This window comes from Tenrec ecaudatus, chromosome 9 (genome assembly GCF_050624435.1).
Source record: "Tenrec ecaudatus isolate mTenEca1 chromosome 9, mTenEca1.hap1, whole genome shotgun sequence".
NCBI lineage: Eukaryota > Metazoa > Chordata > Mammalia > Afrosoricida > Tenrecidae > Tenrec > Tenrec ecaudatus.
In genome coordinates, this window is record NC_134538.1 from 131239936 (window position 1) to 131265973 (window position 26038).

At 43.5% G+C, this 26038-nt stretch overlaps 1 protein-coding gene across 3 annotated transcripts in view; it reads right to left on the minus strand.

The window, feature by feature from the left end:
- Positions 1-26038, minus strand: part of DOCK4 (dedicator of cytokinesis 4) — a 481793-nt gene that overhangs the window by 20537 nt on the left and 435218 nt on the right. For all 3 annotated transcript variants that reach the window (XM_075558568.1, XM_075558567.1, XM_075558566.1), the window contains exons 39-42: positions 16103-16244; positions 14403-14569; positions 11136-11222; positions 390-566 (exon numbers count right to left, since the gene is read on the minus strand). In XM_075558568.1, the coding sequence (XP_075414683.1) occupies positions 390-566; positions 11136-11222; positions 14403-14569; positions 16103-16244 (573 nt within the window). The remainder of the gene's footprint in view (positions 1-389; positions 567-11135; positions 11223-14402; positions 14570-16102; positions 16245-26038) is intronic.

Here is a 26038-nt window from a genome sequence, read left to right on the forward strand (position 1 = left end):
CATCTAACTAGCCAGTGTAAGCCAAGATGTTAGTCTTACCTCCAAAGGCTCTCTGTTAAAAACTCAGAGGGCAGATTCCACTGAAGGTGTCTTCTACCCAATATCGGACTTTTTCATGGCCATGAGCCTCTTTGCTAAGAGAACTAGTTTTAGATAGATATTTATTAAGCAATCTTGGTCCCCTGACTACTTTCCTATACTGAAAACACATTTTCGTGCTCCAAAAATGACACGTTGAGAAGTGGAGTCAGTGGGCCTCACCGTGATTCTGTGTGGGTCACCTGTCGCACTGTGTGTGTTGACGCATGCACACAGTTGGAAAAAATGATGACTGAAATGCTAAACAATCACTTCTGGATGACTTTCTCTGAACAAACCCTAATCCTTACCTCTTGGTACCTGGAGACTCCACCGTTAACTGCGGCATCGATCACGCCATTTAGGCACATGGTCAGGGGATTGATATTCTGCATCTGTCTTGTCTGACACTGGCTAATCAGGGTCTTCAGTTGCTGATTCTTATTTTCCAACACTTCAATTGCGTTTTCCAGAGGACTCATTTCTACCTGAGAAGCAGATGAACATAAATACATATATTGAAATTTGTGACCTTCAAGTAGAAAGACAAAGGTGACCATCCACATTCTTAATGATCTGTGCTTGCCCTTGGGTCCCCATCACCATCTCCACCAGGATCCAGAAGTTCAACGAACTGTTCATTAGTGAAGTAAGGAAAAAAGCAGGTGATTATACTCATTGTTTGAAATGTGATTTGGCAATGATCGCTTATACATTAGCCAAGCAATAATTAATTGTCTTTTTAAAAGAAAATCCAAGTATTTCACATCTGTTAAAAGTAGGGTTTCCTTTTCTTTTTAAAGACCAAATACTCCGTGGGTCCTATTTTTATTACAAGAAGCTCTGGTGATATAGTAGGTTAAACATTGTGGCTAACTACAAGGTTGGCAGTTCAAATCCACCAGATGCTCAGTGGAAGAGAGATAAGGATGTAAAGAGTTACAGTCTCAGAAAGCCTACAAAGCAGTTCTATTTCTGCCCTGATGGGTTGTTATGAGTCAGAATACACTCACTGGCAGTGGGCTTGGTTTGGGGGTTGGTATTTTATTATCACTGTCTTTAATATCATTGTCATAAATTCTTATTCAATGCAAAGCACCATGAAAGATGGAAACCACATTTACAGATCCTCTGGTGTAAAGGAGCGTTGAGCCAGTTGGAGAGATGGGACACAAGCTCATATAGACCCCATATGCATAGAAATGGGACCATAGGTGGCACGCGATGGTACACCCTTAAGGAAGAGCTATACACGAAGATCGTATATGCCGCAGGACCGATTTGTTGAAGGAGAGCCAAATAGAACGACAGTGACTTAAAAACTCTGGGTTGTTATGGGGACCTAATTGTGAAGATGATAAAAGTGCCTTTGAAATATGTGGCACGATGCCTGAGACACTCAGTGATTTTCTCTTTGAAGAGGAAGCCCGCCAAAGTCTCAGCTCTGAAGTAATCCCGGCTTACAGTAAGCACATTTAAACACCGCTCTTTCAGTTAAGGAAACAAGCTCGAGTGTTACAAAGGTCAGTTCGATCAGACTAAACCAACAATGCTCAGTACTTGATTCATTTGGACCTATCAACATTAACGAGTGCATGTTGAACAAAGGAGAGGGAAGATTACACGTCAGAAAGTAGGGAAAAGTACAGTATTTATAACATATACTTTCATAGGCATTTATAACACGTAACGTAACGCCTGTAACATCCCATCACAGAGCTCAGGTCCAGAATATCTAAAGCGACAATCCAAAACAAAGACTAAACTCACCGCATGGAGCTCATTCCACCACACAGCGCCCGTGGGGTCTGGAACAGTCAGTGAGCTAGCTGCAGGCTCGTCTTCCTCCCCGCACACAGCTGCGGGGCTTGAAGCACTCACCTCATGGTCGGCAGCCCAGTGCTTTTCCCACAGCGCCACCAGTGCACGTGACTGGCCACTGATAGCAAAATCCATAAACGTGGGGTGTGCTCACACGCGGAATACTATATACATCAACCCCAACTGATGTCCATCACATGCAACAGCACAGTGGCACGCAAAATAGCATGAATGGACGTGTAAACACAGATCTGAAGAGCAGGTCAAACCATTTATATAATGGCATCACATAGATAGATAAGGTTTAAAGCTGGCAAAATAAGATTGACTGCTTCAGAGGAGCATAACAGTTGATTTTTTTTTTAAAGAAAGGGAAGGACTACCAAAGAAGTCAGCATAATGGTAACCTCCTGGGAAAAGAACCAGACCGGTCCTGACTCAACCCAACCCACTCCTAACTCAACCCAACCCACTCCGGGTGAGTCGCTCCCCATCCACAGCGACACTTTAGAGCAGAGGGAAACTCTCCAAAGGATTCCCTAGATGGTGAACCTTCAAGCAGCTCACTGCCACATCTTTCTAGCGCACCGGGGCTGGGGGCTCGGACTGCGGCCATCTGGGTTAGTAGCCCGTGCTTGGTTGCTGCCCCACTGGGGAAGCGCACCCGGAGACCTCTGGGTTGCTGCTGCCAGTGTCCTCTGTCTTTTATCTGCAAGCGAGGGACTACCGGTCCTTTTTAGTTGATTGTGACATTCAACCTTTGTCTGAGCATGTAAGCACATAATTATGAATTTAAAAGTATGCAAGCCAAATACAACACAGGCAAAAAACAAACCACATCCTGGGAAAATATTTCCAAGTCATCATCCAACGGATTAATATTTCTTAAATACTAAAAAAATGAAAAATAGCCCATGCACATAACTAATTATATTTGAAAAACAAGTAGAAAGAGTAAATAAATATATGAAAACATCTTCACTAGTGGTTAATAAATACCAGAAACAAAAGCAAACAAATACGGTTTCTGCTGAATTTGTAGAAAGATTAAAATGACCTGCCAGACTCAGTGCAGGAGAAGACGCTGGGAAAACGGGGACTCCCCAAACCATGACTTCCGCCAGCTAGGGCATACATAAATACATCTCACCACTGATACATTTTCTAAAGTTGAGATGTGAATATTGTCTGGTAGATCAATTTACTTCTGGGGAAATTTTCCTTCAAAGATGCTCAAAGATTGTACACGATGTGCGTACAGAGAAAGTTTATCTGAGAATTGTGTTCCCCTAGCACCCATACGGTGATCTCGCAATGTTGTTACGACTATAGGTCCAGAGTCCCTTTAGAAATGGCTGGTTTTAGGTCTGGAGCAGGAGCTGAAACTCAGACAACTCTCACATCCTAACACAAGGAAGGGGCTGGCAAGGCAGCTGACTTGTGATACTTTTTCTGAGGGAATGTTTTCCAGGGAAGAGCCCTAGTGGTGTCGTCAGACATGTTGTTTGCGAACTGCACCGTCAGCAGTTCGAAGCCACCAGCTGCTCTGAGAAAGAAAATAAAGAAGCAGCAGCAGCTTTCTATTCCATAAAGACTGCAAAGAGCTACAGTCAGAAGATATTCACTGGAGGGGGCCTCACACATGCGGGGACCCTGCGAATAGATTTTGGGCTTCCACTGCCACGTTCAGAGGCTTCCGCAGGGGTAGGGATCTCCTTGCGAGCAGACAGAGGACACTGAGATGTCATTTAGGGAGGTGTGCTTGGGTTAAAATGCAACCCCTATGATTTGATTCCCCTTTTGACACATTTTAACTCTGTTCCAGTTTTCCATATTTTCTGATTTCTTTCTATGTCCCCTTATGTCACCCAGTATCGTTATGCATCCACTCCTCCTGTGCTTCGAAGCTAGGAGACCCAACAGAAAACCATGACAAACAAAATGAGACTAAGGTGGTAAGGATAAAGTCAAAATGGTACAACACAAAAATAAATATGACGTGTAAGAAGGAAAAGACCCTCGTCAACTTTCAAAAAGCCAGGGAAGAAATTTCTGTCATCCTACTAGTTCTTACTAGGTGGATAAGATTGGAGGCTCCCGCCCCTACTTCATTGGTAAAATTTGGATAATGAGGGGGAGTAGAGTGGGGACCCGAAGCCCATCTGTAGGCAAATGGACATCCCCTTACAGAAGGGGATGAGCCAGTGAGGGTGCAGTGTAGCCATGATGAAATATACAACTTTCCTCCAGTTCTTAAATGCTTCCTCCACCCCCACCCCCTATCATGAACCCAATTCTACCTTTCAAATCTGTTTAGGCCAGAGGATGTACACTAGTACAGATAGGAACTGGAAACACAGGGAATCCAGGACAGATGAACCCTTCAGGACCAGTGGTGAGAGTGGTGATACCGGGAGGGTGGAGGGAAGGTGAGGGGTAAAGGGGGAACTGATTACAGGGATCTACATATAAACCCCTTCCTGGGGGACGGACAACAGAAAGTAGACGAAGGAAGACATTGGGCAGTATAAGACATGACAAAATATAATAATTATAAATTATCAAGGGTTCATGGGACTGAGGGATGAGAAAAATGAGGAGCTGATACCAAGGGCTCAAGTAGAAAGCAAATGTTTTGAGAATGAGGATGGCAACAAATGTATGAATGTGCTTGATACAATGGCTGTATGTATAGATTGGGAGGAGTTGTACAAGCTCACAATAAAATTATTTTTTTAAAAATAGAAAGAAGGATAACTTTTCTTTGTAAAAAAAAAAGCACTTCAAAGCTAACTGGTAGAATTTCAAAAGATAATGCATATACTGTAAGGCCCAGAAAATAGATGCAGTAAATTCCCAAATATTTACTTTTGCCATTATCATTTTTAAAATGTGTTCATGGAGTTTCTAAAATTTCTAAAACAGCAATTTTGAAAAAAAACAAAACAAAAATAGTTTTAGTATGTATATATAGTATATATTTTAATAAAAGACAATGTTTTAATAAATGCACTTAAAAACAAGGAATGACAGTCTCTGAACCCACAAGTCCACCCTGTCCTACAAAGAGGCTAGGATAGCAGGGAGTTCGGTTGTCTTCCAAGGACTGGGAAAGGGACAGGGGACTAGCCTTAATCTTTTTGTCAGTTGAGCCTCTCACTCAATGAAGAATCATTCCTGAAAGGAAGTGATGTTATCTATGAAATACCCTTAGCAGGAATTCCTCCACTTAAGGATTGCTGACAGTAAATAAACCCGGAAGGCATAAGGCCAGGCTCCCTAGAGAATGTTCCTGAGAGGTTATGCAACTCTGGGGAGTATAAAATGGAAATGTTTCATCAGTGATATCATTTCCTTTAAATGAATTATTGTTCAGATAATTCTGGATCATCATTATTGATGTAGAAAAGAAGGACAAGAGAAACCATGTGGGATGTCTGAGATGCCTGTGCTCCAGGACTGCCTTGAAATTATTCATAGTAAAGCTCCATCCAGAGCCCTTTAGGCTGCTGACTGGGAAGTCGAATTGGAGCAGTTAGTTAAGAAACAATCAGGAAGTGTAAATTGTCTCCATTTGGTAACATCTGATGAGCCTATAGATCTGGCCAATGACCTCAATGGCTGCCAACCTCCAGAGAAAGAGACAACCAGAAGCAGGTAACATTGCCCATGAGGGAGTCTTATAAACCCAAACAGCCATAACATCTTATCAAGCCTCTCTATCCATTTACAGGACATTTACGGAATAGGGAAGCATGCAAAATGATCCCTCTGGAAGGAGTCTACAAAATCTAGACTGAAACAAACACTTCAGGATAATGAACCTGGCTTCTATGGCAAAAACAACAACAAGAAAAAAAACCCAAAACTTGCAAGGACAAAACAAGTGATGTAAGTGACACCGAGGGGTCAAAAGGAAATTCGGCTGCTGCCAGGCATGGCTTCACGTGGCCCCGGACTTGTGCAACATCAACAGCCAAAACATCTTGGTGACGGATGAACAAGCAGTGGGTATTTTATGACTAAGGAATTTTTTCATTTTCATAGTTCTAATATCTAAAAGTTTTATCTCGAGGTCATGTTATTCTCGTTGTTTTGCTGTATAGGCAGAAATCATTTGTAAAGACAAATATTAAAATGTTTATGAAGTGGCAGGATGTCTGAGATCGATGTTACAGTAATCCCGGTAGGAGGGACCGGTGTAGATGCGGAGCAACCCGAGTGCATTGTGGCTTCTTTGCAGGGAGACAGATGATGATAAGCCACAGGCTCACTGGAGCTAACCCCTACTTTTGTAGGAGATAACTTGGGCTTCGGAGCGGACACTGGCCACTGGGTGCAGAGTGACGGTAGCCTGCTTAGTCCACTGCAGCGATGCAGTGCGAGATGGTGCAGTCTGCAGGGGTGGGGAGAGTGGCTGGATTCTATTGTGAAAGAGGAGCCATGATTCCCTGATGGATTCCATGTGAGGTGTGATGGTATTGTCACTGTCTTTTGGCCTTTAGACATTGTCTGCTGGTAGGTTGTATTGTGTATGTGTACAACACATGGATAACAAAGCACCCGCTATTTCAAAATTCTTCACATGTATAACTTACTGGCATTCATTGAGTTTATCGTGTTGTTCAACCACCACAATGACTCATTTGTGCCTTCTAATTGTGTGTGTGAGAGAAAAAATTTGGGGGTGTTACATTTCAAACTACAAACTCAGTATTCAGCAGATCAAACCACTCATTACCCTCTCCCCCCTACACACCTGGCCCCCTGGGACTCTATTCTGTGCCCCCTCCTCAGTTTTCCCTTCTCTCACTGTGGGCCCCCATCCCCCTTTGACCCAATCAGTACATTGGGTCCATTGCTTCATTTCCCATCCCTTGTCTTCTTCCTCCTGGTCACCGCCAAAATCTGTTATACATTCTATTGTATAGTTTTCTATCTTGCTTAAAGTTTTAAAAAGAAGCTTCTTTCTTAATCAGATACAATTTTAGTCTTTTCTAAAAATTTGAAGACAGAAAAAATGAAAATACTGAGAAGACTTTTGATGACTTGTACATATGATGATGGCAACATATGTACAAATGTGCCGGACACAGTGGAGGTGTGGTTGGATTGTGGTAAGACCTGCAAGAGCCCCCAATAAAGTGATTTTTAAAAAATAGTGTAAAGACACTATTTCAAAGGCATTGCTATCTTATGCACAATGTAATAAGGGACTCTGGGAAAAAGGCTTAGGGTGGAGGAGCCTCCAAAATGTCATCTGTGGCCTTTTGGTGCCAGATATATTTCAGAATTCAAATTTTTCCGCATGTTGGAAAGGCAACACAGGGCATGTGTGGCACGGCACGTAACACAGGCAAGGCCTAGATAGCAGCACCTGTAATCAACCGCTGCTGCTTCTCCCGGGAGCCCTAGCCCTTCACGCCAAGTGGCAATCATCTGCTTTTCTGAACTTCTTAGATTTTGACGCTGCAGACGAACAATCTGGATGCAGTTCAATTTGGCCTATGTTTTATCCAGTGCCTACTCTGTGCCCCTCTTTGTACGGACTCGACACATTAGGGGTGGAATCAGTGAGCCAACACCATGGATAGAAAGTGGGGAGATTCCAGGCAGCAGGAACAGGACTGCTAAGAGTGGGCTGTGGTCACGAGCAAAGAGCCCAGCTTGCTGTTCTGTGTCACAGAGCACAGGATGCAGTCTGATAAAGTAGGCAGCTGATGTTTGAAAGGTTGTGCTTAGTAAAGTCCCTTTTATTGCTAGCAGCAGGTGGTGCTTTATCAGCACTGTGTGTGTGTGTGTGTGTGTGTGTGTGTGTGTGTGTGTGTGTACATACATACTGTTGTGGGAGCTGCGGCCACTGGTGAGACCTCGGCAGATTTAACGCTCTGGACAGTGAGGAGTTGAACAGGCTCTCTGAATCCTGAACACAGCAAAGATGACGAAAAGCAATTCTGTGGGCGGGCCCCTGCCTCTCAGCAGGGGCGCCATCATCAGACCTTCTGAACATGGTGTGTAAGCAACCGGCTTGGGGGGAGCCCTGACTCAGGGCCTTAGAACTGTGGGGATGCCATCGCTGAATCCAGTTCCATGGGCATTGCAAAATTAAAAAAACAAATGCCACGAAGCCCTTCACTTCATTCAACACAACACAAGGAGGCTAAGGGTGGCCAGAGGCCTGAGAGAGATTTCAGGCAGGCCAAGTCATTATTAAAGGCAATTCAACAGGCCAGGCAGCTCCTGTTTATTCATGGGTGTGCCTGGCTCATTTATCCAAGTACTGAAGGCTGGAGTTATACCTGCGCACTGGCATTTGTTTTCTCGAAGATGGAATTGTGGCAACCAAAGAGCTGGTCTCAGCTGTAGCTGATGCCTCTCAGGTGGGAGAAGGGAGCTATAGGAGTGCAGGCCTGTGACGGACACCAAGGCAGGTTGATGCGACAGTGATCTAGGAGACAGGAATGGGGCCGGAGAGGGCCTGGGGGTAGGGAGGGATGCTCTTAGCCACTGCCCTCTCCACCCCTGAACCCAGTAAGCAGGCTTTACAACAGAAAGGCCCTTGGGTGCAGTGGCTGCCAGGCTCTATGACATCCCCTGACCTCCTGCTGCTGCTTTGTCCAAACTGCTCCTGGAGATGACTGTGTCCCTGTCCCCAGAGACCTCACCATCAGGCACCAGCGCTGGAGGCACTGCCAGCTACGTGCACACGGAAAACGCCTCGCTGTGGGGTCCCTGCAGTGTGCACTCACTTGGGTGCTGTCCTTCTGAGCAGCTGGCCGCTGGCCAGTTCACACCTGACTTTCTGGTCAGCAGCCAAGCACTTAACCCTTGGGATGCCAGGGACCCTGTGGGGCCTCGTTCTCCCATTCTGCCTATGAAGAAATGGAGGTTTCAGCAAACTGATGAGCAAGAATTTGCAATTCTCCTGGAATCCAGATTTCTGGGGCCCATGGAAGTAGAGTCCCCCACTCAGGCCATGGCCCTAAAGAGTTGGTCTCAGCTCTCACTGATGAGTTTTTGAACCCGCGCAGATGAGTCTCCTGAAAGTGACATTTAAGTCAAACAACACTCTTGCTCAGCAGTCCACAGGTGTTTTGCATTGGACATTTTATCCTGTGGAAGATGCCATCCAGGTTCAGGAAACAAAGTCTAGAATTGGACTAGAAGGTGTGTTTTAGGGCAAACAGCCCGCTCTCCCCGCAGCCCCACAGTTACCTGACAGCACACAGCATTCTCGAGAAACTTTCAGACGCCCAAATGGCACAAAGGGAGGAGCCAACTGCTGTTCATCTGTGTGGGTTAAAATTTTAAGCATTTCCAGATTCCCCAAATATCCTACTAGGTCATAGTCCATCACAAACAGAGCCTATACTAACGGAGCACCGCGCATTCACAGATGCAGTGCAGAGCCCAGGCGGCATGATGCTGAGATGCTGAGCAAGGCTGCCGAGGAAGGAGCTCGCGATGTCATTTTCACTCCTCAGAGTGCCCGCGACCTCACTAAGTGCTCTCAACAAAACAAACGCTGACAGCTAGTTTCCATTGTTGCCCTATTCTCCCCCTTAAAAGCAAAACCTCTCTTCTGATTTTGTTCAGCACAAAGAGGCACTAATGTAGGTCTTTTGTAAAAGCAAAACGGCACAAACTTTCGACCAGTGGAGGATACCTGTACATAAAACCCGGCTCTGGTCCTTTTCTGCGGCACTCCCCGCCACTCAGGGATAGTATCAGGCGCTTGGGAATTTCTCTCCTATTGAGCACACTGTCATCTTGAGATGCAGTCCATTCCTATGACCCTTCTAGCCATAGTGTCTATGTCATGGATTGCAATTCTACTCTGCCCGTGGCTGGAATCCCGCTGTGGAGGGAGTTCTCTAGTGTGATAGCAGGCAGGATTAAGGTGGGGTGAAGTCCTGACCTTAGTAAAGGGCGTGAACCAAGACATACCCTTTGTTTGCTTGGGAGCGTCTTTCGACTCTAGCCTTTACTGGACGGAATGACTCAAGACATCATCTTTGCTTTTCCTTGGGGTCTGGAGGCTAAGGACAAAAGCCATGCCTCCATGAAAGCCTTTCCTCTGTGTCTGAGAACCATCCTGGATGCAGAGGGAAAGCCTTGGATCACTGGAAGAGCACATGCCAGATCTCTGCCTGAAGTTGGGGCAGCTGAGACCAGAGGCACCAGAGGCTGTGGTACGGAGACCATGTGACAAAGCAGGAGGAACCGTGAGGAGATTATGAGACTGTGAGATGGAGCGACGGGCTGGCTACCTAGCCCATGGAGACAAAGGCCAAGGAGCGACTACAAGGCTGGGAGACTGAGGACTGGAGAATTGGCTGCTGACTGAGCAGAAGTGGTGCTATGGACCAGTAAGAGTATCTTTACCGCTTGCTGATCCTGACTATTAACTTCCTAAGAGGTTCCCTTATCTGGGAGTATTCTCTGGGAAATCTGTGCAGCCATGGCAATGAATGATCCAACCCATGATTCTACCGCATGCCATGAGAGAAACGGTGAGAGTCTGAATAGGGTGGTGAAGGCATGTTGGACTCCTGCCTCGTGGCAACAGGGAAGCCAGAAGTAATCAGATAGGACCCCTGCACTGTTTAATGCACATCCCTGGTCAGAAGTGTCAGTCAATTTGAAAACAGTACATTAAACACATTTTCAATCCGTTTCTATTATTGGTTTGATATAATGTTTGTTTCCACACTGATTAACATACTGCCTGGGTTTGCGTCTCTCCGTTTTCAAGGTCTTGCTGGGTGACTTTTAACGTCTTGTTAAAAATTTAGACCAGAATACAGACCTCACAGCTTTCACATGAGGATTAAATAAGATCATGTGGGTGATTTTTGTAGCATGGACCTGACAGAGAGGAAGCACTGAAGGTCACATAACTCCAGTTATGACCACAGCTCACCACCATCCACTTGGAGCGACGCTGTAGAAGTGAGGGGACTAGAACTCCAGCCCTAACTCAAAGACTCGATCCTTTACATTCTGTGCTGAAGGCTGTTTTCTAAGAATTCCACTGGCTGGTGGAGCAGAGTAGAAGGATGACTGTTCACCTTCCCTGGCCTGGTTGGTAATCGTGGCCCATCTCATAAATATTCATGAGCTCAGTGACTCTTTTCTGGGGTTCTGCATCAACAGCAGGAGCGAGTCACAGACAGCGGGAGTCCGGGTGAGCAACTGTGAGGAGAGACTACTTGAGAAAAAACTCTGGTCCTTACCACGTCACGCTTTTCCACTTCAAACCAGCGGGAAATTCCAGGTAAACTCTGCACCAAGTATAACGATGTTCTCTCCACCCAGAGACTCTGCAAAACACAGAACAGATTAAGTCCCTGGATTTCTAGTCCTGCGCTGCGACTGATGTTTGCCATTCTGTTTCATCTGGTTTGGCTCATTTCGCTCCCCCTTCCATTGGTATTCCTTCTCTCGCTGCAGCAATCCCTGCGCACTCACGACGCCATCACAGGGAGAGGACAGGTCAGTTTATGCTGACAATGCCGCTGTGTATCTCCTCTGGCTTTTCTACGTGGGATAAACCATCTACGTCAGACAGCAACCTTAACGATACCACACCTGGCCATCACGTCATCTTTCTCTCAATGGCCACATTCTTCTGGAAGCTCCTTCCACTTTTCAAGGTCTAGGCATTCTTCTTTGGACGGGGTAATGGCCTAAGTTCGTTAACAGAGGATTAAAATGGCAAGCTCTTAAAGGAGAAAAGGACTTGAGACCTCATGCAGTCCATCTTTCTGCCGACGAAGAGTCGTCTCTGTGAGGATGAAGACACTGCCTGACTGAAGCCGTGCATTTACAAGCGCTTCGTACGTACGTGCAAGTCAGACGCCGAGGAAGGAAGACCAGAGGGGCACGTCTGCACTTGAACTACGGTGCTGGCAACGCATACTCAAAGTACCATGGACTGTCAAAAGGACACGCAGAGCTGGGGGTGGAGAAGTCCACCCAGCATGCTCCTTGGAAACAGTAAGGCAGGACTTCGTCTCATGTACTTTGAACACACTGTCAGGAGAGTCCTGTCCCTGGGGAAGGGCCTCGAGCTTGGTAAGGTGGGAGCGCACTGAAAAAAGCAGAAGACCCTCCAGGAGACAGATAGACACAGTGGCGGAAACTGGGACGCAAACGGAACAATTGTGAGGGTGGCAGAGGACAGGGCAGTGTTTCAGTCTGTTGTACAAAGGGGCACTATGAATTGGATCTGACTCCATGGGGCCTAAGAACCACCACCAGGAAAGCCAAACACTAGAACTTTTGACTTCTTCGCCATTGGTATCTCACCGCCCGAGCGCCCCAAGTTCCTCCTCTCCCAGGTACTCGGCCCAGTTCGTGAAAGGTATATCTCTACTGGTATACCTCATGTCCACCTGAAGTGCTGTAGTCCAGGTGGGTCTGCATTTTAGGGTTTTTCCTGGCTGAGACAGGTCTCCCTAGCTGTCTGGGGAGCAGTGCTGTTGACAATGTTTTTCTTTTGTCAAAGGGTTTCTATGTCTATGACTAACGTTTTCTTACTTGAATAAGGCGTACTGCCGAGAGGATAACACACTTTCCCAGATTCCTGAAAATAGTGACATTTATTCATCATCACCAAAAAACGTCAAGAATTTCTGTGTGCCAGCCGAGATGAACCTGGAGGAATGGGGCAGAGTCCTGGGAGAGGAGGAGCCGGTGGTGCTCAGATAGCGGAAGGAGGGATCAGACTGAGAAGGACACAGGGCTGAGAGAGGAGCGGGCCAGGTGCTGCGGACTGGGGAAGCAGACAAGCATGCCATTTGTTAGATGAGGACAGCAACTTCGCTGAGAGGTGACACACGAGCTGCCTGCTGCGGAGTGAGTAGGAGTCTGACAGGAGGAGAGCGCGGGGGAAGCGCTGTAGGCAGCTGGAAGCAGTGGAAACAAACTCTGAGCGGCTTGTAAGAGAGCATGAAGCGATGGGGAGAGGAGCTTGCCATTGCTGGAGCTCAGAGGCAGGGTGGGTGAGTGGGATGTAGAGGGGCAAGATTCCAAGCGCTGTAAGCACAGAAATATGGAGGCCAGATTGATTTCATTTTATGTGTGTGTGTGGTGGGGACACAATTGTTCTATTATTGATATCCCAAAGGCTATGAGGCAATATAATGCAAATGAGGGAGTCCAAAGATACGGGTTCCAGTGTAGGCTCTACTCATAATTAGAAGAAGCCTTTGATCAAGGTAACTGCTGGACGTCAGGAAATCTCTGACCAGGAAATTCACTGGAAGCTCTTTAAAAGAAAATTAAGTACCATATACACTTGTGTATAAGCCGAGTTTTTCAGCACATTTTTAATACAGTTTGTGTGGTAAAATTAGGTGCCTCGGCTGATATTCGGGTTGGCTTATACACGAGTATATAAGCATATCATTAACTAACTAGATCTTTAATTGGATTTGGAAGAGCAAAAAGAAAATATGACTCTAGAAAAGACTAGAAAATGATTGTGAGCCTTTTCAGTAACATCTACTGGTCCTGTCCAGGGATCTCCCAGACTCTGTAGCACAAACTCCCTTCCTGCCTAAGAGATTGCTCTGAACTCAGTCCCACCAAAAATGGTCACGACTTCTTGTCTTGGTTTCCTTGCTGTGAACAATTCTTGCACGCACTCCTGGGAACTGACACTTAGCAGAGTGAGGTAACATTATATAACCGCTACTGATAAGACGTTGGTAGAGAATATCTGAAAATCTAAGCCAATTAACTCCCAATAATGACTGTGCGTTGCATTCTTTGTTTAGGGAGTACTACTAACTGGGGGCCCATCTTAACCTTGCTGTGTCGCTACTGTTCCAGAAAGGGCAGATTGTAAGTTATCTGCTGTACAATGTGTTTTCCATCCCCCAGTGGGGCTATGGGAAATCGGACTCCCTGCGTGAGGAAGCTCTGACCTAGCAAAGCATATTGTAACTACTGAGGGCAGAGAAGGAAATCTCTGACAAAGAATCCTAGGTCCTTTAAAAATTCCTCACTACACGCATTTCTCACAAGAATAAGCAGTAGATGACAGCACTGAACTTTCCCACCATCCTAGCACAGTCCTGATGGGTGTCAGAAATCCTCCGTCTCCCTGTTCATTGACTATTCCTTTCTCACCGCACTCCAGGATGTCCGAGAATTCATACCCACATTGGTTCGACATGAATGAGAACTGGGTTGGATCAGGAGCATTCAAAGACAGGTCTGAGGACCACAGGGATTAGAACTCTTTGGGTCTCTCCCCAAACCATTGAGTCAGCAATTCTTGTGGGCTGGCACCCTGAGTTCCGCTTACTTAGAAAGCACCCCATGTCACTCTGATATATTGCAGTCTAAGAACCACTAGACAAAGTTATTTTGATTCTATAGTTCCCTCTACTTCTAGCACTTTTTGTTATTACGAGTAGATATTTACTAGGGTCCGTCTCAAGGAATGCATAATCTGTCTGTGAAGATAGGGTGCATTAAGAATTTCACGGTACCTTGAATTCATTTTCCTTATCTTTAGTCCCTTTGTGAAAGGGTCGGTCATAGCGGAATTTCCAGATATGATTCACTTTATAGAAGCTTTTGATGTTGTCCGGGACACCCTCTCTCTGTAGGACCTCTTGGCTCTCTGGGATGGGAGTCACAGCATAGATCTGCAAATCTAGGATTACAAAGTTAAGGAGGGAATCCAACTTGAGAAGCCTGCGATGCCTGGCTCACGGCGCCCCCTGGCAGAGAAGAGGATGAGTAACAGTCTGGTGTTTCCATTGGGGTCAATGCCATTTTAAAACACGGCCATGAACTTGAAGGAAGAACTCAATTTACAATCATTCATTCCTCAAACTTGAACTAATAACTCGGTTCATGGTCAATCATTCTGTAAGCTAGAGCTATTTCTAGGCAGGTAATTCTGATAAAATATCAAGTTGAAATTGACCCATAAATTTACATATCATTGATTTTATGTGTAGGGTGATGGTGGTGGTGGTGGAAGATGGGGATGGCTTGGATATAATTTGATTAATTATAACCCTTGATCATGAGGGTCCTGGCTGTCTAAAATAATTTATAGATTTATTAAAAATATCAATATAAAATTTATACAACTTACTTTATATTATTTTAAGTAAGGGTAATTAAATTATTTTTAAAATAATTAGAAATTTTTTAAATAATTAGAAATAAGTTCATTTAAAATATTTTAAGTTTTATTTTGAAAATTTATAGTTTATGATTCATGCAACTATCACCAAAGACAGAGACTAGAACATTGAAAATAACTTTTAATAACTTTTTCATTTACCTGTGTGACCCTCTATATCTCATACTTCCATATATTTTCTGCCAGCACTTACTTAAATCTTGTATCAAGAAGGCTAATGCTTACTTCTAGTTAGTTTCTCATAAAATTACATTGGAGGAGTGTTACATGTATGTGTATACTCCTATTTGCCTCCTTCTCATCTTATCACAGAAGGATACTAAAATAGTACTCCTTGTATAAATTCCTGCTTCTCCTGTATTTTGGCTTCTGCTCTGAAATGATATTCCTAATTATTAGTGGGGATGTCAGAATTTCTCTAAGCCTCTGATCTTCCTGGGACAGGCAGCAGAGATGCAGAAAGAAGTGCTGCGGTAACTTCCTTTGTCCCCCAGCACCTGGGTCACTTCAGGTAAGTTGCTCACATTACAGAATGCAGGTTGTCCTTCGAGAGCAATTATTAAAGGTGTCCAGGATGGCCTGGCTAAGAGCCCTCAAAAGATACTTGCAGACCTCTCTCTTCCTTATTCTACAGTAAAAATTTCAAGGCAGGGAGAATATGAACTACGAAATGCAATGCTGTTACTTCCATGAAGCAGTTTTCACAGGCACTGATGGAGAAGAGTGATTCTGGGATAGAGCCGTAAAATGGACTTTGAAAGCAATGTTGGCATACAGAATACTTTTAATTAAAGGAAAAAAGAAATTTAACAGAATGTTTAAAGGCTGTCTTTTTAACTAACACCCTGATAAGAAACAGAATAATTAACTTCTGTTCGGTGGGAGCTAAATTAAATCATGATGCGAACGAGAGAAAGCATGCACGTGGCTATTTACAAGGTGCCAGTGGCTCGAGCGAACAAATGAAAACACTCGGCGGTTAATGGCCTGTGCCATCCAAGGGAAGCAGCCTTTCTCAGGAGGAGCGGATACACTGAGCTTCTGCCTGGAAGATGGTCTCGTCAGGCTGGTTGGCATGCTGCATGGCGATGGCATGGGGGAATTCGTTCAGCATTCTCTGTTGGAAGGCCTCCAGCCTCTCGTAGTCATGCCCACGACACACAAACTCCTTATTCTGGAGACAAAACAAAAAAGAAATCACTACAGAGCGCTGGCAGTAATTGGTCACGTAATAAAACAAAATAAGAATAAAAGCAATATACTGGAAAAGTTTGAAAATTTTGACTAAACATAAAAAATGTACGGCCAAGACCATGAGTTTCACTATTGCTATGGTGCCATCCAGTTGGTTCCAACTCATAGCAACCCTGTGTAGAAGGGAGGAAACTCTGCCCGGTTCTGAGCCACTGTCACAATTGTTCTTATTGGCCGACTGTTGCCCTCGCCAGGCCAGGCCATCTCATCAAGGGCCTTCCTTTCTTCTGCTGACCTTCTGCTTTACCGAGCATCATGCTTTTCCCCAGGAACTGGTCCTTGATAGCATGTCCAAAGCATGTGAGCCCAAGCGTTGTCATTCTGACTTCTAATGGATCTACCTCTTTGGAAGTCTTTGGTCTGGCCGTCCGTCGTATGTTCAATGTTCTTATCCAACCCTATCATTCAAATGTGGGAACTCTTTGGCTTGCTTTCTCACTCCTTGTCCAACTTTCACAAGCACATGAAGCAAATGCACCTTAGTTCTCAAAGGCAAAGTAAAGGCATCCCTGGTCTTCCATATTTTACACAGACTTTGTACAGCAGATATGCACAATGCAGTAGTACATCGTTTGATTTCTTGACTCCTGCTTCCATGAGCATTGCTTGTGGATCCAAGGAAAACGATAGCCTTGATCACTTCATCCTTTTCTCCATTTATCACAAGGCTGCTTATTGGTCCAAGTGTGAGTATTTTTGTTTTACATTGAAGTGTAATCTATACTGATTACTTAAGACTTTATATAAGTGCTTTAAGCCTCCTTCAATTCAGCAAGGCTGAGTCATCTGTTTATTGCAGGTTGTTAGTGAGTCTTTCTCCATCTTGATGTCTTAGTCTTCTTCATATAGTGCAGTTTCTTAGATTACATACTCAGCATACAGATAGACTACATGTGTTTGAAGGACAAAACCCTGATGCATACCTTTCCTGATTTTATGTCCCACAGGATGGCCTTCTTGCCATCAAACCACTGCGTCTCGGTATATGTACATATTTCCAAAACAGCAAAATTAAGTCTTCTAGGATGCCTGTCCTTTTCAATGTTATTTATAATTTGTTATGATTTACACTTGAATGTCTTTTGCAGTGTAAATGAAGTATAGGCAAACATCTTTCTTCTATTCTCTACTTTCAGTCAAGATCCATCTGATATCAGCAATGATCTCTAATTCTGTGTCCTCTTCTGAATCTAGTTTTACATCTCTGTCAATTTTCTGTCGACGTACTGCTACAATCATCTTTGAATTATTTTCAGTAAAATCTTACTTGCAAGAGATCGTTTTATAACTTCTCCATTTCATACATTCCTTCAAGAAATAATAAATGTGGTTGATATATCCCTTCCTTATTAGAACATAAGTCCCAGAATGAATATCTGAGTTACCACCGGCAGCTTTTTAGACAATGGTTTTATGAAACATGGGCTTGAAAAACCAGAGTAGTTAATCATATAGGCATTCAATAGTATTAATAATCATTTTGAAATAAAGCAATTTTTAGATATATTTGAATCACCCAGAAATAAAATGGAATAAAACATTCCATCATTAAAAAAATTAACACCTTTACATTTAGTTCAGTGTTGCATGATCATTCCCACCATTTGATTTCAGAACACTTTCCTCACCTCAAGCATAAACTTAGTATCTGTTATCTGCCACTTCCCTTTCCTCCGAAGTTCTGGAAACCACTACTATCGCTGTGTTTTTAAAAATCATTTTATTGGGGGCTCGTACAGCTCTTATCACAAGCCATCCATCCATCCATTGTGTCAAGCACATTTGTTGCCATCATTCTCAAAACATTTTCTTTCTACTTGAGCCCTTGGTATCAGATCCTCATTTGTTTCCCCTTCCTCATGAACCCTTGATAATTTATAATTATTTTTCATGTCTTACATTGACCAATAGATGTTTCCCTTCACCCATTTTTCTCGTCTGTCCCCCTGGGAGAGGGCTCTGTGGTAGTGACCTAATCTGGTGTCAATTTAAGGATCAAGAGTGTAGGGGTGGAGTCTAGGCTGTCAATCTGGACATAGCCAATGAGTCTTCTGTGTGGGCATGGCCTTCTCCTGAGAATTCTGGGAAATCTGGTACTTCCTCCATGGAGGTGGAAGACACCTTTCTCTCTCTCTCCTATTCCCTGGGAGACATTGCAGAAGACAAGTCACATGGATGCAACCAGACCTCAGAAGCCGAAGCCACGTGGAGACCCCTGTCAGCACTGAGATACTTACTATGCCACTGAACCCAAAGACTTTCTACCTACTGGCTTGTGATTAACCTGCATTTGGTGTCATTGCATGTATTTCGTGAGTCTGAAAAGGACTTTATAGATTGGTATCGGATATATGAGCTAATATCAGACTTATGGCCTTGGACTGGTTTGGGATATTTTCTCAATGTTCAATTCCTCTTGTACATAAACCTCTCCCTTGTATAAATATGCGTGTTTTTGAATTTGTTTCTCTGGTCTACCCAGACTAACACAGGGTTATATGTAGATCACTGTGATCAGTTCCTCCTTTCTCCCGCCCACCCCATTCCCCTTCCCCTCCTGCTATTGCTATTCTTATTGCTCCTGAGGGGTTTATCTGTCCTGGATTTCCTGTGTTTCCAGCTCTTATTTGTACCCGTGTACATGCTAAGGTCTAGCCAGATTTGTAAGGTAGAGTTGGGGTTATAATAGTGGGGGGGGGGGAGGAAGCATTCAAGAACTAGAGGAAAGTTGTGTGTTTCATCGGTGCTACACTGCACCCTGACTGGGTCATCTCTTCTTTGTGATCCTTCTGTCAGGGGATGTCCAATTGTCTACAGATGGGCTTTGAGTCTCCAATCTGCATTCCCCCTCATTCACATTGATAGGATTTTTTATTCTGGGTCTTCGATGCCTGATACCTGATCGCATCGACACCTCATGATTACACAGGCTGGTGTGTTTCTTTCATGTGTGCTATGTTGCTTCTCAGCTAGATGTTGGTTTGTTTATCTTCAATTATTTAAGTTTCCAGATGCTATCTCTTTCAATATCCAGGTACCATCAGCTTTCTTCACATTTACTTATGTACCCATTTTGTCTTCAGCAATCTTGTCAGGAAGGTGAGCATCAAGGAATGCCAGGTTATCAGAACAAAGTGTTCTTGCGTTGAGGGAGTACTTGAGTAGAGGCCCAATGACTGCCTGTTTCTTTAATCCCTAACATATAAATATATGTACATAGATCTATGACATTTCTCGATCATTATATATAAGTATATTTACATATGTACATGTAAACACAAATATATTTATGTAAATATATTTACATATGTACATGCCTGTACTTAGACCTTTAAAAGTGCTCTTTGCCTCCTAGTTCTTTCCTCTGTTTCTTTTTACTTTATTCTTGTCCCATTATCATGTTCAGCCTACTGAACATGTTTCAGTAATTCCTCTCAGTTACATTGCCCTTAATCAAGCCCTACCAGCTATCCTATGCCTCCTCACCATCGGTTTTAGATCACTTGTTCCTTTGTCCCTGGGCTTGTTAACACCCACTTCCTTCAACACCACCCCACCTGCTCCTCTCCTGTGTCCCCCGGGGAACCATCAGTCCCATTGTTTTCTCCCCAGAATTGTTTACCCTGCTAATCTTACCTGATAGACATGCAGAGACAATAATAAGCACAAAAGCAAGATAGCAAAACAAAACACTAAAGAAACAAATCAAACAAAACAACATAAATAACCAACAACAAAAAAAGAAAAGCCTATAAATAGTTCCAGGTCTGTTTGTTGACCTTTGGGAGTATTTTCCGGTGGAGTCTGATGGGATGTCACACCTTAGTTCCAAAGTCTATTTTCGGTATTCCCTGGGGGCCACATTGCTTTGCTCCCCTTGCTGCTCTATTGCATGCCCTTAGCATTCTGCTCCGGTGTGATGGGGTCAGATCGGGCACAATTCCCACACTGTACCTCCAGTGTTGTCCCTCAAAGCTCTATGGTTCAGTAAGGGATGCCGTGTCTCTCGGGGGAGGGGGCCCTATGGTCCTATAGGGACCTATGGTCCTATATGGCCCTATGGTCTTCTCTGTGCATTGGCTGCTCTGAGCAGGCATATCATCCTCGGGGTTTGGTGGGCCAGGATGTGTTCCACTCTCTCTCCTCTCTTCATGTGCTCCCGTGTGCTCTGATCAGACGCGCCCCTCTCCCTGAGCTGTAGCTTCAATGCTGTCCTCTGAAGTGCATTCTTCTGGTGGGGGGGTACTCTTTCTCTCTTTAAGGATTTCTTTAATCTGGACGTTTTGAGACTGGCTTGTCTCGTATAATATGATGATTTTAATGTTCATTTATGCTATAGCAAGTAGCAGTAGCTCATTCTTTTTGACTGCTGACCAATATCCCATTGCAGGGAAATACCATGTTTTCTTCAGACCTTTGCTGGAGAGTGAGTTGTTTCCACTTTGGGGTCACTATGGGTATGTTTGTCATGTGTGCGGGCTATGTGGGTGTGGGAACATGTTTCAAATTCTCATGGGAGTGGAATTGCTGGGTCAAGTTTTTTTGTCTACAAAGGGGAAAAACTATCTAGATCATTCAATTGTATAAATGTCCTAATTTATTTGACCTTTAGAATTCTTTTTAAAGTGGATGGGGCAATGGAAGGTATTGGCTATGCTTTGATCCTAACCAGAATCTACATTCCTAAAATAGCTCTAACCTCATATGTCTCGAGAGTGCAGTGCCCTTTAGAAGCCAACAGAGGGAGGTCCTTTTCTTCCGTTTAGAAGGAAAAGCCATTTATATTCTGAAAAGCTGCTTTTCAAAGATGGATGATATAGAGATTGATTTATGCTAAGTGCTTTCTAAATAAAATGTATTCTACTAGCTTACGCACTGCCCTAATTTGCAAAACTCTCTTTAAAAGTAAGAGCTCTAAACTATTTCTGATGTCTTTAAAAAACTTTACCCATTTACTCATCATTAATTGCACTCACTAGCTAGCTGCTGAGGACATTTCACAGCACACCTGCAAGACGAGCTCAGTTTTCTTTGGGCTGCACTATGTCCTGGCACTTCTGCCTTCTTGGGCCCCTTCTTCCAGCAAGAAGTATTTAAAAATTATATTGTATGAGAAATTTGATTTAAAGATGGATAACAGCAATATTATCTGATATACAATTATTAAATTATACATGATGGCGTTTTTAAAACCAAAGTTTCATGTAATCCTCTTGACTTTTAAAATGTTAAAAGATAATAACACCATTTCACGGGTCCATAAAATACCAAGATCCTCAAGCACATTACTTACTGTGTGTAATGGATCAATCAGCTCTGCATATAATATGTGGTGATAAAATTCTACTAGTTTGTGTGGTTCTATGCCAGAGGATAGGTTTCATGGGACAAAGTCACATCTGGGATGCCAGCAGGGTCTCTGGTGTGCATTTTTCAGAGAGGGTGCTGATGACAGCCAGTCCCAGCATGTCCACTTTCAAAATGCAATCTATGAAATTCAGCCAGTTTCCTGAATTTGCCACTGCTAAGGATAGGAATCAGCTTCCCTCTGCTTTTAGACAGTCCATCTTAGGGACAAATGTGTGACCTTGCACAATGGTAGGTGGACTCTGTCTTATGTCCATGTGACCCCCAAACACTTGGTCAGTTCAATACTTTAAATAAAATATCAACCTATCAGTTGTTTATTTGTTCCATGTATACCAATTTTAAATATACCCAAAGTATTATTATATTAACCATTATATAATGTAAACTACCATTTTTGAAATGTATGAAGTATGAAACTAGGAGATTGGCAGTTGTAAAAAATGAAATTGAATGCATATAACCCGTCATTCTAGGCATCAGTGACTGGTATTGACCATTTTGAATTAGAAAATCATATAGGTAACTATTCTGGGAATGAAACCATCACTAGAAGTGGCAATGTATTCATCGTCAGAAAGAACATCTCAAGAGCTATCTTGAAGTAAAATGTGTTCTGTGATAGAGTGATCTGTCCCCATTCAAGGAAATCCAATCAATACAACTAATCATTCAAATTTATGCACTCACCACTTAAGCTAGTGATAAAGAGGTTGAAGAATTCTACCAATATTTCCAGTCTGAGATTGACCAAACATTCAATCAAGATGCACTGATAATTACTGGTGCTTGGAATGCAAAAGTTAGAAAGAAAGAGGAGAGACGAGAGTTGGAAAATATGGTCTTGGTGATGGAAATGAAGCTGGAGATCCCATATTAGAATTCTGTAAGACCAAGGACTTCTTTGTTACGCATATCTTTTATCTTTTCTTTTTTTCAGGTAACAAAAACCTAATATTTATTAATAAATTAGTACACTTGAAGGCATCACATGTATCTTTTTTCAACAACACAAAGGGCAACTATATACACTGATTTCTCCAAATGGAATACACAGAAATTAAACTGACTAATCTGGGATGAAACGGTGTTAGGCAGGTTTCTCTAGAGCAGCAGTTCTCAACCTGTGGGTTGTGACCCCTTTGGGGGTCAAATGACCCTTTCACAGGATCACCCGATTAATAACAGTAGCAAAATTATAGTAATGAAGTAGCAATGAAAATAAGTTTATGGTTTGGGGTCACCACAATATGAGAAACTGTATTAAAGGGTCATAGCACTAAGAAGATTGAGAACCACTGCTCTAGAGAAACAAAACAAGGACATCTATGTATATATATATATATATATATATATATATGATAAGTTTATACAGCACGAAGGAATACAACAGCTAATTAGTCCACACAGCGGCACAGAGGGCGCAATTCAACTCACTTTCGTGGAACAGTAAATATAATGGAAGTCCTTCAACTCAGCTGGGTCCAAGGTTAAGGAAACAGACAGCTGAATCTTCCCTCAAGCAATCCAAGCAGAGCCTGCCCACAGGCAGCAAAAAGCAGGGCAGGTCACCAATAATGCATAGCTCAAGAGCTCAGTGAAGCAGGTCCGGATGGGAAATGGAACACAAGCAATGCAAATGACAGTATACGCCAGCCTCGAGCTCTAGCAATGTGCACACCAGCAGCGTGGCGAAGCAGGTCTCGAAGGGACCTCAAGCTCTAGGAACATGATCCATGAGTTGGCTTGTCCCACAGGGAGTGTAGCTCACAAGTTGAAGCAGAGAACGAGCTACAGCAGATGCATGCTGGTCTGATCACCAGAGAGAAAGAGAGAGGGGGTGGGCCTTGCTGAGCCACTTATATCTTTACCCTCCAATCAAACTGTGACCTGATTAATCCCACATGTTCCTATGGCCAGGCTGGCACAATAAACCTACCAATTACAGAGACACTGGAGACGCTCAAAATCAGAGCTAAAACTAGGCCAAAGGCTGACTGTCCAACAGATACACAAATGCTCGTATCTAAGTTCAGGGTGAAGCTAAAGAAAATTAAAACAAATCCATGAGAGCCAAAATAGGACCTTGAGTCTATCCCACGTGAATTCTGAGACATCTCAAAACAGATTTGATGCATTTAACACTAATGACAGAAGAAGTAATGAGCCATTGTAGGACGTTGAGAACTTCATTCATGAACACAAAAGGCCTTTAAGAAGACAGGAAAGAAAGAAAAGATGGAAGCGAATGCCAGAAGAGACTCTGACTCTTGCTCTTAATCATAAAGTAAGAAAGGCAAATGGGAGAAATGAGGAAGTCAAAGAACTGAACAGACCATTTCAAAAGGCAGCTCAAAAAGACCAAGTCAAACATTACAAGGAAATGTACACAGCACTACAAAAAAGGAAGAATACACCCAACAAATGTGAAATGAAAATTCAAGGTTCAGGTTGCAATATTGAGCAATTCTATGGTCAAAATATTGAGTGATGCAGGAAGCAACAAAAGCAGATGGAAAGAATGCCCAGGGAAACTGTACCAAAAAGAACTAGTTGACATTTACCATTTGAAGAGGTAGCACACGATCAAGAACCAATGGTACTGAAAGAAAAAGTCCATGATGTTCTAAAAAGCATTAATCAAAAACAAGGCTCCATGAAGTGATCGAACACCAATTGAAATGCTGCAACAGGCTGATGAAGCACCAGAAACACTCACTTGTCTTTGTCAGAAAATTTGGAAAATAGCTTCTTGGCCAACTCATATTTGTATCCATTCTAAAGAACGGTGACCCAACAGAAGGCTCACATTATAAAACATTGTCATTAATATATCATGCAAGTAAAATTTGCTGTAAACCATTGAACAATGGTTGCAGTAGTGCACTGACAGGGGGCTGCCATAGCTCCAGGCTGGATTGAGAAGAGAACATAGAACAAGGGATGTCATTGCTGAGGTCTGATGAACCTTGGCTGAAAGCAGAAAATACCGGAAAGATGTTTACTTGCGTTTTATTGAGTATACTAAGGCATTCATCCCACTGTATCTACCATAACAAACTATCGATAGCCTCGAGAAGAATGGGAATCGAAGAACACTACATAGTGCTCATGCAGAACCTATACATGGATCAATAGTCTGTTGTGTGAACAGAACAAGGGCATGTATGTTACATGGTTCCATCCTCTCACCTCACCATATTTATTCAATCTGTACGATAAGAAACTCATCTGAGAAGCTGGAAGTGTGAAGGAGAATGTGGCATCAGGATCGGAGGAAGGTTTGTCAACAACTTGCAATATGCAAATGACACAACCCTGCTTGCTAAATGTGCGAAGCACCTGCCGATGAAGATTAAGAATTGCAGCCTTCAGGATGGATTACACCTCAATGTAAAGAAAACCCAGATCTTCACGACTGTTATCAGTAGGTAACATCCTGGTAAACACAGAACAGATTGGAATTGTCAAGGATTCCATCTTTTTTCGCATCCACAATCAACGGGAATAGAAGCAATAGACAAGAGATCAAATGGTGCATGGCATGGAGGAAATCCGCTGCACAACCTTCTTTAAAGTGTTGAAAGGTGTTACTTTGAGGAATAAGGTGAGCCTGACCTAAGCCATGACATTTTCAGTAACCTCCTATGCATATGAACGTTAGATGTTGAATAAGAAGATGGCAGAATTTTCCTTATTCATGCCTTTGAGTTGGGGCGCTTGTGAAGAATATTGAAAAGACCATGGACTGCCAGAAAGCCAAACAAATCTGTTTTGGAAGAAATACAAACAGAATGCTCCTTAGCGGCAAGGGTGGCAAGACTTTGTGTCGTATCCTTTGGCTGTGCAAGGAGACATCAGTCCTTGGTGAAGGACGTAATGCTTGGTGGCATAGCAGGGCAGTGAAAAAGACAAAGACCTGATTGGCCGAGTGGCTGCCGCCGATGGACTCCCACATAAGAACAATTGTGAGACGGCACAGGGACAGGTTGTGTTGTGTTCTGCTCTACATAAGGCTGATATGAGTCGGAACCTACTGTACCATACTTATGAACGACAGCATCTAGTTTGTGATCACTTTCATCATGTGATCTAAGGTAATAGAATTACTTTTGATGATGTGGTCCGATATAACGTAATCATCTCCAGGATGGGATTTGCTGTGAGCAGCCAATTCACTGACAGGTTGTTTCCCTGAGGGTCTGCCCTCCATGCAGTATCTATGGGTGGCCTGGTAAGGTTCCGGCTTTTTTGGTTCACCCCGGAGCTGGTGTCCACCTGAGCACCATCCGCTGTCCTCTACTTCTTAAGATTTGACCCAGCAGCCTGCCAAGCACAATGGGATTC